The sequence below is a fragment of the Misgurnus anguillicaudatus genome, chromosome 2 (assembly GCF_027580225.2).
Source record: "Misgurnus anguillicaudatus chromosome 2, ASM2758022v2, whole genome shotgun sequence".
NCBI classification, from domain to species: domain Eukaryota; kingdom Metazoa; phylum Chordata; class Actinopteri; order Cypriniformes; family Cobitidae; genus Misgurnus; species Misgurnus anguillicaudatus.
In genome coordinates this window covers 22,853,060-22,873,004 of record NC_073338.2, presented here as the reverse complement: position 1 = coordinate 22,873,004, position 19,945 = coordinate 22,853,060, and the positions used below count along the sequence as shown (strand labels likewise).

Genomic DNA, 19,945 nt, shown 5'->3' with positions numbered 1-19,945 from the left:
GAAATACCTGTTCACATGACATGACCGTTTTCACAGATTCCCATTTTGGTTGTTTACATGGAAATATATGTGTGTCATTTTAAAAAAACTTGCACTTTAAAAGCAGTTTGCATTTTCAGGACTTCAACGACCCCTTACGGAAGTAAACTGACTTCAGATAACTATGGGGTGTTTTCCCGGACAGGGATTATCTTAAATCAGGACTAGGTCTTAGTTTCATTAGGAAATATAACTAGTTTTAACAAACATGCCTTACTAAAAACATCACTTGTGTGCATTTTGAGGCAAAACAAAGGACACTGATGTATTTTATGATATGTCAGTGCAGGTTGTTTTCAGTTTGGACAGCTCTTACATTTATTTTAGTCTAGGACTAGTCTAATCCCTGTCCGGGAAACCGCCCCATTAAGGCTGTGTTTGGTTGTGGTTAAAACCACGCAAACAATATCCAGCATATAATAACCAAGCATAATTACAACCTACAGTTGCAGTACACTTAAATAACACAATAAAACGACTGTGATTTATTCCTCTTTGTTCAGCGTTCGTTTCTCTGCTGTGCTTCTGGCAGTGCCATAAAGAGATCTCTTGTTCCCGATTCTTCTTCGTCTCCAAGGAGCTGAGCACAAATGTGAAATCTGTCTACACCAGAAAAGCGGAATAATTTGATCTTTGTCTGTACTCTGTAAACTGCTTAGTTTTATTCAATAGATATAAATAGAGCTCTTATCACTCCACTACTTGTCACAAGCCCTGAACAGCATCTGATCTGATAGCCCTAACCGCTAAATCCAGTGTGGTCTGGTGGAAATCGTCTCCAGGGAAAATTCTGAGTTTTTAAGTTTGTGTAGGATAGTACCGCCTGCGTATACAGCAGCACACTTGCATAATTTGTACAATTCCAGGTTGACGGTAAACCATAGTGACATGGCGTGTTATAATCTTATGCCATTAATCATCAGCGAAACTTCCAATCACCAACAGGTTTAACCTGATCCAGTATAATAGACTAACAGATAAATTATAACACCGTTTTACTCATCATGCTTCTCATCTTGGCAGATTTATGTGTGGCTGTAATAAGTGGGACAGTCCTCTGTTGTTCACTAATGGATAATCTGGTTTTGAGGGCCGACTTAGATTTAATTCTTCCTACAACACTTAAAACCATTTCAGCCTTTGGCATTCATAAACTGCACTGGTGAAAGACACAACGTTTATGTAATCAAAAAAAAAAAAAAAAAAGTCTGCTAATAATACATGACTGCACAGACAACTGAGCCAGGAATAAAATCGATGAACGCTCCCTTAAGCGTGTCTATAAATGCTCAACCAAACTCTGTTATGTGGCTGAAATAGAATCTAATGCTTCACTTTACAATGAAAATTAAGTTACTTGGGGAACTAACTGCTTTAATGCTTTGTGTTGACACACTTGCCTGTGTCATTTTTCTTTTTTTGTCTTACACAACCTGTTTCGTTTATCTCGCAGGTGGTGTAACTTTCTTCGTGGCCTTATATGATTATGAAGCCAGGACAGAAGATGACCTCTCCTTCAAGAAGGGAGATAGATTTCAAATCATCAACAACACGTGAGTACCATCACATTCACAGTTACCGACAAATTCACCAAAGCATCCATCCGGCACGTTAAGCACGTCTTCCTGCGGTAAAGAAGAAGATCCATCTGCAAGAAAATGTGCTGGTTTTATAATATTTTTTTAATCCACCATTGTATTTCAAGCTCATTGAGGGCCAAATCTGTCTGGGTTAATGCTTTTTCATAATGGACCATCTGTTCAGCCACCAGCCAGGTTTAGCTCTCAGTAAATGCACACGCTTCCGATTCTCCTGTAAGGCCGCAGGGAACGTTCGAGTCCAAGGACTGACATTTTAACCGTATAACTCAAATTCCTTTGCTTTCTTGCACTGTTACTTTGTTGATAACTCATAGATGTTGCCACTGAAGGACATGAACCTTGGTAACTTTGTCTGAAGGCAGTTGTGTTTTGCTTCACCCTACACAGAGGGTGACTGGTGGGAGGCTCGTTCCATCAACACGGGGCAGAAGGGCTACATTCCCAGCAATTATGTGGCCCCTGCCGACTCCATCCAAGCGGAAGAGTAAGTGAATCTTGTCCTCCTGCATTTATCCAATCATCTCATCCCTTCGTGTCATAATTAAGAAAGCGTGATGGCCGGTCAGATGTCCAGAGCTCTGGTGCTGACAAAAAGGAGACTGTCTTTGCCTACTCATACACATTTTTCTCTTCCCCTGTTCCTTCATTGTACTTTTTTACTTCCTGCTTCTTTAAACAAACATTTGCTTCGCACAGGTTTTAACAAGTCTTCTGGCACACTGAACGTATGTATTTACAGGTTTCTTTTGTAATGGGTAATATCTTTATCACATCCATAAAAATTTTTTTAAATCAGCCTGTACTGTTTGTCTCTTGGAAGCTTGACTTATGACTTATGTGTCATATAAGAGGAAGTTTCATATGAGACCTTGTACTTTGGACCTTTGATGTTCAGTGCAAAAAAGCCATGCAAAAAAACAAAAGATTAATAACGAATATATTTATTTTATATTTGTCTTGACATTGCATAGTACATTCAGGCAGGCATTTAAACTTTTTGTGTCAGTGGATGTTCAGAATTCACACCTTTAACTTTTTTGTAAAAAAAAAAATGTTTTTCCCAAACGCCCAATTTTTTTAAATTGCATGTCATGTGACCATTACACAACACTCTACTATACATTAGAAAACTGAGAAAAAATATCATGTTTTATGTAAGGGATAATGTATAGGCTGTCGGTTTTTATCGCAGAAATAAGCACTGACGATAGCTGTGTTTCTATTACCTTTCAAATTGAAGTAGCAAATTGAAAATGTGCCAATTGGAAAAACTGATATTTCGCATAAACTCCCATATATCGCAAAACGTTTTTACGCTCTGGTCAGGTGGTTTATTGGGCAATTCAAAGAAGGAATACACTCACCTAAAGGATTATTAGGAACACCATACTAATAGTGTGTTTGACCCCCTTTCGCCTTCAGAACTGCCTTAATTCTATGTGGCATTGATTCAACAAGGTGCTGAAAGCATTCTTTAGAAATGTTGGCCCATATTAATAGGATAGCATCTTGCAGTTGATGGAGATTTGTGGGTTGCACATCCAGGGCACGAAGCTCCCATTCCAGCACATCCCAAAAATGCTCTATTGGGTTGAGATCTGGTGACTTTGGGGGCCATTTTAGTACAGTGAACTTATTGTCATGTTCAAGAAACCAATTTGAAATGATTCGAGCGTTGTGACATGGTGCATTATCCTGCTGGAAGTAGCCATTAGAGGATGAGTACATGGTGGCCATAAAGGATGGACATGGTCAGAAACAATGCTCAGGTAGGCCGTGGCATTTAAACAATGCCCAATTGGCACTAAGGGGCCTAAAGTGTGCCAAGAAAACATCCCCCACCCCATTACACCACCACCACCAGCCTGCACAGTGGTAACAAGGCATGATGGATCCATGTTCTCATTCTGTTTACGCCAAATTCTGAATCCACCATCTGAATGTCTCAACAGAAATCGAGACTCATCAGACTCATAATTTTCACCCACGGGACTGCCGCATACTGTATGTTTTTCCCTTTTCACACCATTCTTTGTAAACCCTAGAAATGGTTGTGTGTGAAAATCCCAGTAACTGAGCAGATTGTGAAATACTCAGACTGGCCCGTCTGGCACCAACAACCATGCCACGCTCAAAATTGCATAAATCACCTTTCTTTCCCATTCTGACATTCAGTTTGGAGTTCAGGAGATTGTCTTGACCAGGACCACACCCCTAAATGCATTGAAGCAACTGCCACGTGATTGGTTGATTAGATAACTGCATTAATGAGAAATTGAACAGGTACTCCTAATAATCCTTTAGGTGAGTGTAATCGCAATGGAAACCAATGGAGTTTTTTTCGCATTTACAGGTCACTTGACATGCATAAAGTCATATAATCATTCTTTAAATATGGCGTGATATATTTGATTGTAGGACAAGACAGAGGAGGTGTGGCCAACTTCATGCGGCTAACCCTAAAAACCAACCAGTGTATGGCATTAAAATACAGCAAGAGCGATTTGGAGTCGACCGCTCTGGATGCTTTTGCGTCGCTACCGCTGTATTTTGATGTCATTCGCACGCAGTGTTGGGTGTAACTAGTTACTAAAGTAATTAGTTACTGTAATTAAATTACTTTTTCATTGAAAAAGTAAAGTAAGGGATTACTCTTATTTTTCTTGTAATCTTATTACAGTTACTTCTGATGTAACTAAATACTTTGTAGGTATTGTAGAACAATTATGTATAATATAATATGATAGTGGATTTAACATGGTTTTAGTTTACAATTCTCACTATTAACTGATTGATTATTAGCATTAATATTAATGAGATGTTGGCTGTTTATTAATACTTAATAGCACATATTAATGCCTGATCTGCAAAACCTTATTTTACATCCTTAACCCTCCCCATTTCTACCAATACTTAAAATTAACAACTTCTTTAGTATTATTAATAAGCAGTAGTTGGAGTATATTGAGGCAAAAGTAGTTAATAGTTAGTTAATAGAGAGAATTGGACCATTAAATGGGACAAGAATAATTGATGTACTTTTATATATTATTTATTTGGGCCATTTCAAGCCTATCCTTGTATCATGTACTGAATAGGATTTAGAAAGTAATTAGTAATAAGTAGGGCTGTCAAAATAAAAGCGTTAATAACGCGTTAACGCAAATTAATTTTAACGGCACTAATTTTATTAACGCGCGATTAACCCAACACGCAATTTCTGTTTGACCCACAGCTGGATGAATTGAGACGCAGCAAGTAACCCGCGCTGTATAGATGAGTCGGAGCTTTTCATAAAAATAAGACCATTACGCTCTCGCCTAGCGAATCCAATGCTCTAAATGGTCATTAAACATCTAAAATGATCTTTATCTGCACGTTTTCTGTGAGGTGTCCCGTCCCAAATCCATATAAAGCAAAGATGCGTCTTCTTTCACTTTTTAGTTTCGCTTTTAAAGCATTCAGAAATTATAGAAAATAGACTGCAGGACTTTCTTGATGTTATAATAATTATTAAGAGAGATAAAGTTCGGGATCTGGTTGATGTTAAAAAAGTTATTAAGAGTGACAAGGCTCAAAAGCGATGTCTGACGCAGACGTCGGAAGCGCATGCACACAAACACGCGAGTGCGCGACCCTGATTTAAATAGACATCTAACACAAAATTACATTTTTAATATCTGTTTTGACAAGAATTCACGCAGGTATGACCTATAATCTGTTATATCTGAAGTGATTGTTTGGATTAACTGTTGAGGAAAAGTATCTGTTGTGTAACATTAGGCTATATTAAACCCTTGCATTAGCCTACAGTATCTTAAAGCAGTCTGTCTCAATGTCAAAATTAAACAATAAAAGAAAAACCTATATGTAACATATAGTGATATTGTTTTTGCTCTGCGTAAACAGGTGTAGTTCTGTCATACTTTGTCAGATTCCAACAATTGTTCCAATTGTTTTGAAGTTTTTTAATAGAGAATGTTAAAATATAAATTACACATTTTTGAAAATGTGCTCATCCCAGCTCAATTTGCCAGCACAGGTCACAAATGATGCAGCAGCAAACAGAAATGGAGAAAGAACAAGGTCTTCTAAAGGGAAAATCATATATAAAACTATGGCTGATGGTTCTGTTGAAAATGTAAACAGGCTGTTGTAGACATACATTTGCATATAGCATATATATTGACCAAATCCATGCCGATTAGAGTATTAAAAACTTGAAAAATTTTACATTTAGGTAAATTTAGAACAGATAAAAATGTGCGATTAATTTGCGATTAATCGCGAGTTAACTCATGAAATCATGCGATTAATCGCGATTAAATATTTTAATCTATTGACAGCCCTAGTAATAAGTAATTAAATACTTTTTGGAGAGAGTAATTTGTAAAGTAATCTAATTACATGATTGAAGATGTAATTAGTAACTAGTAATTAATTACTTTTTTTGAGTAACTTACCCAACACTGTTCGCACGTCGGTCTGTGCGGCACCGTATGAGGCCGAACACACCGGCCCCATGGTTTTTGAAATTACTTATCGCAGGAGAACAAAAGTATGTTTTAGTCGCATAACATCGGTTAATAGAAATGGCATCATTTGGCCTATACATTATCCCACCTATTATACGGCTTTTTACCTCATAAGTAAGGTAAGGGAACATTAATATTGATTTGAAATATTTTGTTTGCTAATTTTTAGGCGAGGAAAACCTGTTTACTTTCAGTTTTAAGATAAGACCAAACATTCAAATGTCACAAACACACTATTTGGTTTTATCATTTGTAAATATAATGTCATATATGTTATTAAAAGACATATTTACATTTAATTTTGTGTAATATTACACTTTACCTGTCAAAAATGATTTGCATAAGTTTCAGGTGGTTGTTATCTTGGAATAACATGCCTTGGAATGTCACGACTGGCCAATCAGAATCAAGCATTTTTAAGTGCTGTGTAATTAAAAGTTTTAAAAACCCTGTTCTATAACATTTAATATTTTGCTTTATTTTCATTTGTCACGCTTCAAGCTTACACATGCATATTTTTATATTTTAAAGAAAGATCATCCATTTTTTTCAAACATATGCGAATGTCACAGCATAGCGTTTTTTAAACAAAAAACATTTGGCACACAGATGGTACTTTGGAAAAATGGGTCGTAAAGATGCTGAGCGACTGCTTTTGGTTCCCGGAAACCAGCGAGGGACATTCTTGGTCAGAGAAAGTGAGACCACTAAAGGTAAGTGAAGTACTGTTTGTCTTAAACATGCACATCCTAGTCTGGTCTATGGCTTTTTCTCAAGAACAAACCACAGCAAATATATCTTGAATTCTCATGTAAATCCATACTTGCTCATCTCCCGGCAGGAGCGTATTCTCTCTCGATACGAGACTGGGATGAGATGAAAGGAGACAACGTGAAACACTACAAAATCCGAAAGCTTGACAACGGAGGTTATTACATCACCACCAGAGCACAGTTTGAGACTCTGCAGAAACTGGTGAAGCATTACACAGGTGGGCGTACTGAACTGGGTGAAGTTTTTGAGTCTAGCAGAAGTTTTATCAAGACTGCATTTGATTATATAGGAAACTAAATTAAATGGAAAGTAAGGGTTGTGGTTACTGTGGCACTGACTAGCATGAAACTTATCTGGAGTTTAACATCTCTGAATACTACACATGTGAAGGTGGCAGGGTGATGATATGAAGCTTAGACTGCTCTCCGTGACCAGCGCCAACAGGTGCTTGACATCTGCTGTATGAAACTCCTCCCCGTTCACCCAGACTACCAGTTCATCTTGGCTTAGACATTCCAAGAGAATGTCTCGGCATGGTTTTAACATCGACACTCGACACCCGTCCATCCTACAGCGTTATTACTGTGACGTCAGTGACCACAAAGCCAAACCCTCATTCTTCTAATTGTGGTCTTCGTCAAACTATGCTAAACTTAAACTTCTCAGCCATGTTCACCAAACACATGTGGAAAGTAAAGTGGAAGATGTTATAGCAGCAACGAACAATGAAGTGTTTACCATAAAAATGTGGTAGTCGGTTGTCTACATACTTCAGTGCAATTTCATCCTAATTTTTTCCACTTATTTAAGTGTGTAATTGTTTTCTGTACAGGTGTACCCTGTCCCCTAGGGCCAGTTTCTGAAAAGACTCATGGAGTAACATTAGACATTTGATGTTGTTTGATGTTTGGCTTCATTTTGTAATATGAACAGGCCATTGGTCTTTGTCTTGGTGTCTCGGTGTAACCCCCTTCTTGAAGGTTTTACTCAATTTATTTAATGACAGTGATTAATAGGTTTTAGCATGGGATAAGTAAAGAATTAATGACTCTTGCCCCCCTGTGGGTTATTTTATAGTCATGCTTTTTAATGGCTCCTTAAGTTTTATTTAATTTAAAATGACGGTAAACCGTATTCACGTTTACGTTGCTCTTAAATTAACGGTTCATATTCCCTAGTCTTTCTTTTACACATGACATCAGTCTGTTTGACATCACTTTTCACATTTATGTTTTGTGTGTACAGAGCATGCAGACGGGCTGTGTTACCGTCTGACAGCAGTGTGCCCTACAGTGAAGCCCCAAACGCAGGGTCTAGCTAAAGATGCATGGGAAATCCCACGAGAGTCACTACGCCTGGAGCTCAAACTGGGTCAGGGCTGCTTCGGAGAAGTCTGGATGGGTAAGACACAATTGCATACAATACACACAATGCTCTGCAAAATTCGGAAATAAGGCCATATACCAGGCATATGGATGTCCAGACTTATTGAACGCACACACTAACCTTATTATGGGAACATTCGCATGTGCTGTGAACATGCCTCTAAGTTTCTCATAGCAGCGTAGTTTGATGAAGTGTTGATGTACTTTGGAGTTTGAGTTAGTAAATGGTTTTTAGATTAGGGCGGCAAGGTTTAATCCTCCTTTTTTTTTTGTAAAGCCACCTAAAATCACAGCAAGGGAAGTGTTTTCACCGTGACAATCCTCACTGCAAGCTCCAGCATGCCACATCAAATGAAAAGATCTCAGGAATTTTACACATTGTGTTTTTAGATGTGCTTCAACATGTATACTAGTTTACATATAACTGTTTCATCATAAACGGCCAATCTTGCCATTTTTGGCATTTAACCTATTTTTTGTTTCAGTGTGTTTATAGGTACATTTTTTTTTAACTCTTTTCCCGCCAGCATTATTTAATTTAAGTTGCCAGCCAGCGACAGCTTTTTTCACAAAAGTTTAATGCCTTTCAGAAAATGTTATTTTTTTAGATATATAAACATACTATATATCAAATGAAAGAACAAACCCTCTGCTTTCAAAAAAAAAAATGTTTCATGATTCTACCTTTATTAGTTCCAACTTTGAGCAAAAAGCTGAAATAATTAAATTTTTGTGAAGGATTTTTGATAGAGATCAGATGCAGAGTGATCCTCAAACATACACAGACATACATACAGCTGTTTGCCCTAGGGCGATTACCCCGGGGTTTTATAAGTTGTGGAACAGTTGACAATGGTGGGGAAAGAGTTAAAAGTACTGTTAAATCTAATGTTTAAAGGATTAGTCCATTTTCTTAAAAAAATCCAGATAATTTACTCACCACCATGTCATCCACAATGTTGATGTCTTTCTTTGTTCAGTCGAGAAGAAATTATGTTTTCTGAGAAAAACATTCCATTTTAATGGAGTTTAATGGACCCCAACAGTTAACAGTTTTAATGCAGTTTAAAATTGCAGTTTCAAAGGAATCTAAACAATCTCAAACAAGGCATAAGGGTTTTATCTAGCAAACGATTGTCATGGCAATAAAAATAAAAAATATGGCATTTTTAAACCACAACTTTTCTTCCTCCGGCTGTGTGATGAGCCAGTGCGACCTCACGTTATTGAATAATGACGTCGAAAGGTCACATGTTACTTATATATGCACATTTGCGGACCATTGTAAACAATAAACTGACACAAAGACATTAATTAGTATCATTCCACATACAACAACGTCGAAACGGTCCTCTTTCTCCACACTTGTAAACTCTGGGACGTGAGGTCACAGGACAGTAGGAAGACGAGAAGTTGTGGTTTAAAAGTGCGTATTTTTTTCTGGACAAAAATGACCGTTTAGCTAGATAAGACCCTTATGCCTCGTTTGAGATCGTTTAGAGTCCTTTGAAACGGCAATTTTAAACTGCATTAAAACTGTTAAGTGTTGGTGTCCATTAAAATGAGAAAAATCCTGGAATGTTTTCCTAAAAAAAAAAAACATAATTTCTTCTTGTTTATGTGCTGCTGCTGCTGCTTGGATTATTATCTGGGGGGGGGGGCTATTTATACCTGGTATTAAGATGTGTTAGTCGATCGGATCACAAGTGGACAAGAGAGACACATTCATGTTTACACCTGATATTTTAATTTGTCTCCTTTCTCCACTTTTGACCCCTTCTGTCATGATTATTGAGGGGGTGGTCTATGGGTAAGCTTTCTTTTAAACGCAAGCGGGAAAAATGACGGGTTTACATTGATGCACACTAGTATAAGTACTGCACTAATGCACACACTGTTGTTAGTAAACATGCTGCACGTTTTGTACATGTATATGTTAGAGCTTTCTCTAATATTTCAGTGCAATTGATGAAATAAGCTCACGCAGTTTTCACACGCTTTCAACAGTTAGCAAAAATAAAAAAGGGAGAGAGCAGCCATTCAGTTTTATCAATAAAAGCCTAAAGATGCTGTACACTTGAAGTCAGCTCTGGTGTAAAAACATTGTGCTCCGTACATCACATTAGATCAAGAGGCGGAGAGTAGGCAGTCTTTGTGTCTGTTCAAACACATCCGACCACATGCACGTTTGAAACTACCTCTGAATGTGGACAAGCTTAAAACATTTCACACTCCGTGCGTTTACACCTGTGTTTAACGTTGTCCACTTGTGATCCAATCGACCAAAACGCATCTTAACACCAGGTGTAAACAGCCTTTGGATTACACATGTTTTTTTCGCACTAATAATCTTTTGTCTTTGCATGGCTTTGTTTCTAGGTACTTGGAATGGCACAACTAAAGTAGCTATTAAGACTCTGAAGCCAGGCACCATGTCTCCTGAAGCCTTCCTGCAGGAGGCACAGATCATGAAGAAACTTCGACACGACAAGCTTGTGCCCCTCTATGCTGTTGTGTCCGAAGAGCCAATTTACATTGTTACCGAGTTCATGGGCAAAGGTAAGTTGTCTTGTTTTTCAACATGTTGATTTATAAGCTCCATACTTGAATTGTGTATTGTCAAAATTCATGTGACATAGGTTGCAGATTGTGTGGGACTGGTTTCCACAATCCAAGACACATTCTCCAACAAGTGCTTTTCTAATTGTGTTCCAAATTTTGTATTATATACTATTTTTTACACTATGTCCTCTACTATTTAATGTATTAATCTAAGAAGGGTCTCATCTTCTCAAAACACGTAACAGGTTTTTGTTTAACTGAAGTTTAGTGGTACATTCACACAGGGGGGAAGCGTTAACGCTTCTTATTTACTTTTAATGGGTGATGATGTCATGCGTTGCCACACTGAATTGTGGTGGTGTTGCTTGTGGCAGAAGTTGAAAATGTTTCAACTTTTCAAGCGCCAACGTGTGCGTCAGCCAATCAGATCGTCTTATGCAAATAACCTAGTGCGAGCCAGCCAATTACACTTAAGCAAGACCGGAGCATGTGTTGCGACCACTGTGATAGGCTGTTGGCCACACTTCAGACAAGCCTTTTGTCAAGCGTTAACGCTTTCGCTTCTTTTCAAGAAGATGCCAAATGACATAGTTGTATAATGCTAGTCAATTAAAATAAATTTGTACAACTTTGTACTTGTCATGTCAGCGTTAATTGTTTTGGTCCAACACAACCATTGCGTGCCTAAAGTGTCCAGCATCTACACATCATTTTTCTGGTTAAATGAGTGCATCATCCAAGTATCCAAAGTATCGGTCCGAATGCATTGATGTCACTTGTTTTTCTATGAGTTAAGTCAGTTAGCTGCTGTTCATCAGCTTTTATCTTTAAGTAACATGATTTTATTTTTTATGAATGCTCCATTGGGCTAGTTTTAATTGGCCATTGAGAGGGTTTGTTGGCAACCCTGCAATTTCATTATGACATGCAGACCAAACAAAATTGGAAGACAAAGAGCTCCTTTACATTCCTCCTGAACCGACAAAAACGAAGATGGTATCAGAAACAGCTGTGAAGAAAAACCATCTAGATCAAGAAAAAGCTAAATGTAGAGTTCATGTGTTTTGGAGAAGTCTTGGCTTTTTGATGTGAACACTTAAACTAATGAAAATTTTAATATGAATGCTTACATTTTTTATACTATAAAATAACGTAGAATAGTGCATGTTTATAAAAAAAGAATGGACCTAAATGTGACATTGGAATATTAGCATATATCAAGGTTATATTTTCACCGAATGTTCTTTACATTATGTAGAAATGGTAAATGACTTAAGCTGGGGTTTCCCATATTTGTATCAGTCTAAGTAGGAAGCTTATACTTTCTATACCTCTGTCTTTCAGGGAGTTTACTGGACTTCTTGAAGGAAGGCGAGGGCAGGCATCTCAAGCTGCCCCAGCTGGTAGACATGGCCGCTCAGGTGAGGGACTCCTCTTTAAACCCAACCTGGTCTTTCCCATCGACTGCACACATAGTCACACACAGCTGCTCATTCTGTAGCAGAAGCCTGTCACAGAGAACCTGGACGAGCAGCATGTCCCCGAGCGACAGGGTTTTACTTTCAACCTCCATCTGGCTGTCATATTTATTTAATATCCGATTTGACATTTAGCCATCCGCGTGTGTCTCTCAGTCACTATGATCTTCATTTAATGCCTGGAGCACTTAACCGCCACTCCTGTGGGGCCACTTCACTTTAATGTGTCTACTCAATTCTGCTCTGTTCGCTTAAAAAGCTCGCTCACGCCTTTGCCTCCTCCAGCTCTCTCTCTCTCTCTCTCTCTCTCTCTCTCTCTCTCTCTCTTTCTCTCTCTCTCTCTCTCTCTCTCTCTCTCTCTCTCTCATCAGTCTGCCACACTTCTTCACTGATGCGTTGATCTTCCTCTCACATTTCTGTTCATTTTTTTTATAGTTTATTTTATTAGTTTTTTCAGTATGTGTAGTATTCATTTAAGTGAATATTTTCATTTTAATGTCACAGGTTGTCCTTATTTCAAGTACAGGGTTCCGATGGGTCCTTGAAATCCTTAAAAGTTTGTGAATCTGGGGGAAAAATTCAAGGCCCTGTGAAGTTTTTGAAAATATGCATGCATAGATACGGGTCATTTAAAGTGCTTGAATCTATTTTATGCAAGAAGTTTTCTGGAAAAAATCCATATTATTCCCTGTGTAGTGTAGGATAATATCATACAAAAATCTAGACTTTTTAAGCACACGTGCGAAACTGTTCACTTTAAATGCTTATATCTTCTGTATGCGAATGTTGATTCATACAAAAATGCTTTTTTGCATAGTTGTGTTTGACAAATGAAAACGTCTCGGGTTACGTATGTAACTGTTGTTCCCTGAGAAGGGAACGAGAGGCGCTGCATCTCCCTTGCCATACTTCCTGCGTCCCTGTAATGTCGTCTTTGGCAATATTTTGGATAGCGATATACTTCCTGGCTTCCGTGTCACCCTGTCTTTGTTGTCAAGCCTCACCATTGGTTGAATTTCATATACACATTTAGAAGCACTTACCCTTGGAGGCGTCTCTAAAGTGTCACCGCAGTGACACAGCGCGAGTTCCCTCGAAAGGGAACTGTAACAATGTATCTTTAACATTGTGTTACATTTACATTTAGTCCTTGAATTTGAGGGTATTGGACCTGGAAAGTCCTTGAAAGGTCCTTGAATTTTAAGTTAACTAATGTGTGGGAACCCTGCAAGTATAATATGATTTTCAAGGGCATGTTTTACATCATGTTTGCCTGCTTTGATTTTGCGTGCTTCCAACTCGGATTTTCAAATTTTTTAGTTAAACTGTGCTTGTTTAATCCCACTTTTTTACTCAAACAAGTACTGCTGTTCGCTTTTCCCATGCTTCATTTCCTTTCGTCTGAGCTGTATTTGAACATCGTGCCCGTTTGCTTTTATGTAGGACGGTTGGGGTTGTTGGATGCCAACTGTAATTTCCTCTCATCTTGTCTAGATTGCAGATGGCATGGCTTTCATTGAGAGGATGAACTACATCCACAGAGATCTGAGAGCTGCTAACATCCTGGTGGGCGACAATCTGGTCTGCAAGATCGCAGACTTTGGACTGGCCAGACTGATCGAGGACAACGAATACACTGCTAGACAAGGAGCGTGGATGTTGAAGTTCAATGTTAACACTTATTTTCTCAGCTTATTATCATAAACATTATCCCTAAAGTTTGGTATTTTGCAATTGGAAACATTTTGTTAAACATTAGGACTAGCCATAAAAAAGTATTTGTTTAAATAAATAATGATGCTTTGTGAACAATGTAACTCATCTTAATGTTATTGGCAAGAAAGCCAATGTGCTGAAAATTACATCATAATCAGCATCCAATCATGCAAAATTACCTCACTTGGTGTCTGAATCCATTATCTCCCAGAATACACAGTAAAATGAAGAACAAAGTTCTCTTTCGATACATGGTACATAAAAGGTAAATAATGATTCGTCCCTGCACAAAAATCCAATATCGCAGTGGGTTTTGGGCACTTAGAGATCTCGGCTTATTCATTGTACTTTGTAATGATCCTTAATGACTGATGTATGCTAAGACTCTCTGAGGATTCTGGGAGTGAACCCAAACCAAAAACATAAACTCTAGATTCAGAACTGCGATGCTTATGCAAAAAAAATGCCCCCATGTTTTTCTGTCCTCTCTATCTAGTTTCTATTAAATGAAAAAGCAAAACAACTTTGTTAAATTTGTTTCCTTGAATTAAGTAATGAAGTCATTGAGGATGGTTTAAAATGCTGACACATACTTTTATATTAGTAATAGCCGTTGAGTGCTCTGCAGTAATTCTAGAGACTATGTAACAGTGCCATTGTTCTTCTAGGAGCCAAGTTTCCCATTAAGTGGACTGCACCAGAGGCGGCTCTGTATGGCCGATTCACTATCAAATCTGATGTCTGGTCCTTCGGTATTCTGCTGACTGAGCTGGTGACTAAGGGCAGAGTGCCATATCCAGGTAGGAGAAATATTTGCAAGACATTTAAGGGCCGTTCATATTATAACTGTAACTATAAAAAATATAGTTTTATGTTAAAGAGAATAGCAGAGTTCACAACGATAAAGATACAAAGAACAATATTGTTGGGATCACTCACGATTTTTGTTTCCCAACTGATGAACGACAAACCATTGACAGCCAATCAAATCTATTTGAACTTCAAGTACACACGCATTTTAATAACAGATGACATCGTGGAGAAGCTGAGGTCAATTACATAAAATGACCTCAGGTATTCAGCACTGAAACATTTGCTGTGAAATTTGCTACGTAATGCTTTTTCTACTTCATTAATTACGGCAAAAGGTAAGAGATTAGATTACACAAACTAGATTCACTGTTTAGAGTTATGCGAAATGCAGAGTGTTGAGGACATCTGCTGGTTACCCACTGTGTAAATGCTACATGAATAGCATAGTTATCGTCCAGTGGTGTGGGCGCTAATATATTTATAGTTATTGTTATAATGTGAACGGCTCTTTAGTCTCATACACAAGATACACAACTGTAGATTTCTCTCTTCTTAGTTTTTTCTTTGAGGCATAATGTAACTACTAAAAACACACAAAAATCTTTAAAAAAAAATGTTTTTAAACAATTTGTTTTAAAAGCACATTACAGGTTTATTTCAATGCACATACTGTATTTGTTAATTTTATGCAATAAAAAAATTACATTTGCACCATTGTTATGAAAGTTAAGACTGAATATACCTGAAAATGTCAAATGGTGTAACCGCCAATTGCGCCAAAGAATGAGAAATATCAAATATTTTATCCACCTTAATGGCATGCAAGCATATTCATCAAAAAAAAAAAAACTTTAAAATATCATTTTATTAGTTATTTCTAAATGTAAATTTGAATGTGTTTTTGTAATATATGTCCTGACATATGCTGAAAACAGCTCTGTTTTCTAAATAATCTTTGACAAATAATGTAAAATCATATTACACTAAACTAGGTGATTATATCTTATGCCACATTTTTTATGAATATATTTATATTTTCATTTAAAAAATACTAGTTACACCAATTGACACAGAACGGTTACACCACATTGACATTTTTGCAATTATCCCCCAAATATTCTTTCAAAATGAAATAAAACCAGAAATTTTAGACTTGGTCCTCAAAAAAGAAAATGTATGCAAGTTATTTTTATTAATTTTAATCCTTTTACATTTAATTTAACCATACGGACACAAAATAATTAACGTCGCATCATTGACCCACATTCAGTACATGTGACCCTGGACCACAAAACCAATCATAAGGGTAAATTTTTTGAGATCCAACTACTTAATAATCTGGAATCTGAGGGTGCAAAAAACGAAATATTGAGAAAATTACTTTTAAAGTTGGCCAAATGATGTTCATAGACACATATTACTAATGATACATTTTTTATATATTTATGGTAGGAAATATACAAAATATTTTCATGGGACATGATCTTTACTTAATAACCTAATGATTTTTGGCATAAATAATAAAAATTTTGCCTACATAATGTATTGTTGGCCATTGCTACGTATATACCAGTGCGACGTATGACTCATTTTGTGGTCCAGGGTCACGTATTTGAAGGGCATTTTAAAGTAATATTTAAACCAAAAATGAAAATTGTCAAATTTAAAAGTGACTGTCATGTGTTTTGTGTTAACCTTAGTCTTTGCCTCAACATCTGTTTCATAAAAACTAAATTTGAAGTCATCGTTTGACATGATTTCCAGGCAGGGTTCGTTCTTCTAGGATTTCCGCTCTTTAACGGTCCACCTGTAAACAAAGCCAAACTGTGTTTGGTTGCTTTATGTGTCAGTCAGACCTTCTGTACTCCGTTTCATAGTCTGGCTGTGCGAGCCTATATTTACCTGAACCTGAAAGCTAATCGTGGTCTTTAGTTTCACACAAACATTACAGGCAGGTGTGTTTAATATTAAACTCTTCAAGTAGATACTGTAGATCTCCAAAAGCTCCTCTGGCTTGAAAGTCAGGTCCAGTCTGAGAGAAGCTGATTCTAGCATGCCCCCTACTGGAGCAGAGGTGCCATCTGTCGAAAGATGCCATCTGGTGGGTATGAACGCCCGACTGGACACCAGTTCTTCATTTATCACCATCTGTCCTCCTGGCATTAGTGTTGCTTACCTAAACCCTTTTACTGAGATGGCACAATTAAGCCATTCATCAATGGTTTAGTTATTGATCATGTCTTTCATGAAGAACCCTGGATCAGGCTGAAGTGAATTTATACAATAACTTCCTTTATTTAATTCCCATTAGGAATTACTTGAGGAAGAGACCACAGCACCTGACACCTGATTTTGGTCTCAAAACTATTTCATGTGCTCTGTGGCTTCCAAGCCGAGCATCCGCTTTGATTAAACGCTTTGGTAGATCCTCTGCTGATTACACAAACTAATGTAAACTCTTCTGTGTCAACAGGCATGGTAAACAGAGAGGTGTTGGAGCAGGTGGAGAGGGGCTACAGGATGCCCTGTCCTCAGGGCTGCCCGGAGTCGCTGCACGAACTGATGCGGCTCTGCTGGAAGAAGGAGCCGGACGAGCGGCCCACATTCGAGTACATCCAGTCCTTCCTGGAGGACTACTTCACCGCCACTGAGCCACAGTACCAGCCCGGAGACAACCTGTAGGAGCGCTACAGGACCCAGAGACTTGCCACCGAGACGGTTTTCGAACTCATCGTGGCACCTCCTCCCTTCAGCTCCCCTGCACACTCGCCTTTCAAAAAAAATCTTTTGTTTCTTTTTCCACCCCCTCGTTCAAATAATTAAACCGAATTAGAGCATAAAAGTGAGGGGATGTGCATGATTTCTTTTTATTTAGTTTTTTATGTACTTGAGTATATGTGTGTGTGGTGGAGTTGATGAAGGAGAGGCGGTGTATGAGAGGTTTTGGAGTGGGACCACATCATGCCCCCAGAACTCTGTAAGGACGTAATAGCCTGTAACTGCAGAGAGAGGGCGCTGTGAGCTCGGTGCGGATGGCTCGCCATTGCACAACGTTAGCTTTTTGTTTTTTAATTTTTTCTCCCATTTACTTGTATTCTTTTTCACATGAACACTAAATCCTCTTGTAAAATCAAATTCTTAATGTTTCCTTTCCCTTTGCTGTTCGTTTTTTAGTAGTTCGAGTAGTTTAATTAAAGTGACCAATAACTGTGGTTGAATCTGTTGGCGCTAATACAGAAACTTAGTGCCATTGCTGGGACAGAACTGAGGAAGTCAGAACGAAAGAAAGAGAGAGAGAGAGAGACATAGAAAGAGAGAGAGCATGGGGACATTAGCTTTTCTAAATGTATGAGTGCTTGACTTGTGTGAAAACATTTGATTTTATGATCAATTACAAGGCAGAATTTTTCCTTTATTGCAAATCATAAATCTAATTTCATTCATTTTCAATCAATCTGAAAACTTGAAATCATATCTTGGGAGATGATTAATATTTTAAGGGTTTCTATCACGGTTTACAAACTATTATGATGACATTGCCGTTTTAGCCAGCTGCTAATTTTCTGGTAAAAGTCAAACTTTGTGCAAACACGTTATTTTTCTTAAATTAAGTTATTTAGCAGAGACCATTAAGAAACACTAAACCTCTTCAGTTCAGCCATCACTTCTTATGCCACTTGATGGCAGAGTTTATTTTTTTACATGCATTCGCATCTAAACTGCCATGTTTGTTGCCCACCTCAAGGTACAAATTTGTATGCGCAAATAAATATAGTTGTAATTTCTTTATAAACGTGCTATTTAGAGATTATCATCCTGACATCCGAATGTGAATTTGCTTACACGATTGAATGCGGATCCATTAGTGTCTCTTTTAGCAATCTGATGTGTCACCAACTTTTATTTTTGTCATGATCACTGTGAAATATTCAGGTACTGCAGATTTAGACCATTTACCAACCAAAGTTTAAATATATGCCTTTCCAACCTGAAAGCAAAAAGCTTTACAGTAAATAGCGTCACCAACACTGCAAATTACTGTTTGATGGTCTCTTTGATCTGTTTACTTACAGATATAATGGTACATGTTTAATACAGTGAGCTAAACGCCATCATACAGCAGTACAGTATTACACTATTAAATGGGTCTATGTATGTGTTTTTCTCAAATGCAATCTGTAATAGGTTTATTTTATCCATAACAACAAATGCTTGGAGGGCTAATTTGTTGTGTATGTTTTCATTTATAGAGAGGCCTTGCTTTTCCGTGTTTGTTAGCTCTTCTTTGCAGAGACTTTATTGAAGACTTCATCCACACTACGTCACCGCCGTCTGTTTTAAAAGGGCTACAGACAAGTCTGTGCAGAACTCATTTGTTGATTTTGTTGTCTTGAAAATAAAAGATTATGTAACTTTGATGTAAGGTGAGGGTCTCTGATGCAGCGTTTTAACTGAATGATGAGGACATTTGTTGTGAAACGGTGGTTACGATTACTAATCTGAAGAATTTGTACAGTAAAAAATAAAATTTTACTTAATGCTTTTAACTGTGGATTATTACTGGAGTTTTGTACGCTGTGTCACGCACCAAACAGGTCCAAGCATGACCCAATAAAGATATTTGGGGAATATATTGATCCCTGTAACACTTGAGGTGCTGGGAATGGGAAACCAGAATCAGATTTAACAATTATTTAGGGTAATTTAAATATTTTCCATTGCAAATATTTTTGTGTTACAGGAATGGTTTACACAAATATGAAAATTCTCTCATATTTAACTTGCTTTAAACCAATCAAAGGTGTATATTAATTTCTTTATCAGGTAAACACAAACTTTTTTATATTTATAGCTCCAAAAAGCACATATGGGTGATTCTCGCGAAGTCCAGACTTAAAGGGATAGTTAGGTTTCTTTGTTTTGATAAAGACAAAGGAAGATATTTTGAGAAATGTTTGTAACCAAACGGTTTGTAACCCATTCACTTCCATAGTTGGAAAAATAATACTATGGAAGTAAATGGGGTCCACGAACAGTTTGGT

General features: G+C 37.5%; 1 protein-coding gene across 2 annotated transcripts in view; it reads left to right on the top strand.

Annotated features, from left to right (window-relative positions):
• yes1 (YES proto-oncogene 1, Src family tyrosine kinase) overlaps positions 1–19,450 on the top strand; it is a 40,349-nt gene extending 20,899 nt beyond the window's left edge. For both annotated transcript variants that reach the window (XM_073874840.1, XM_073874834.1), the window contains exons 3-12: positions 1,493–1,592; positions 2,026–2,124; positions 6,785–6,888; positions 7,017–7,166; positions 8,195–8,350; positions 10,714–10,893; positions 12,241–12,317; positions 13,869–14,026; positions 14,763–14,890; positions 17,377–19,450. In XM_073874840.1, coding sequence (XP_073730941.1) covers positions 1,493–1,592; positions 2,026–2,124; positions 6,785–6,888; positions 7,017–7,166; positions 8,195–8,350; positions 10,714–10,893; positions 12,241–12,317; positions 13,869–14,026; positions 14,763–14,890; positions 17,377–17,585 — 1,361 coding nt within the window. In that variant the 3' untranslated portion in view covers positions 17,586–19,450. The remainder of the gene's footprint in view (positions 1–1,492; positions 1,593–2,025; positions 2,125–6,784; positions 6,889–7,016; positions 7,167–8,194; positions 8,351–10,713; positions 10,894–12,240; positions 12,318–13,868; positions 14,027–14,762; positions 14,891–17,376) is intronic.
• Positions 19,451–19,945: the final 495 nt, after the last annotated feature.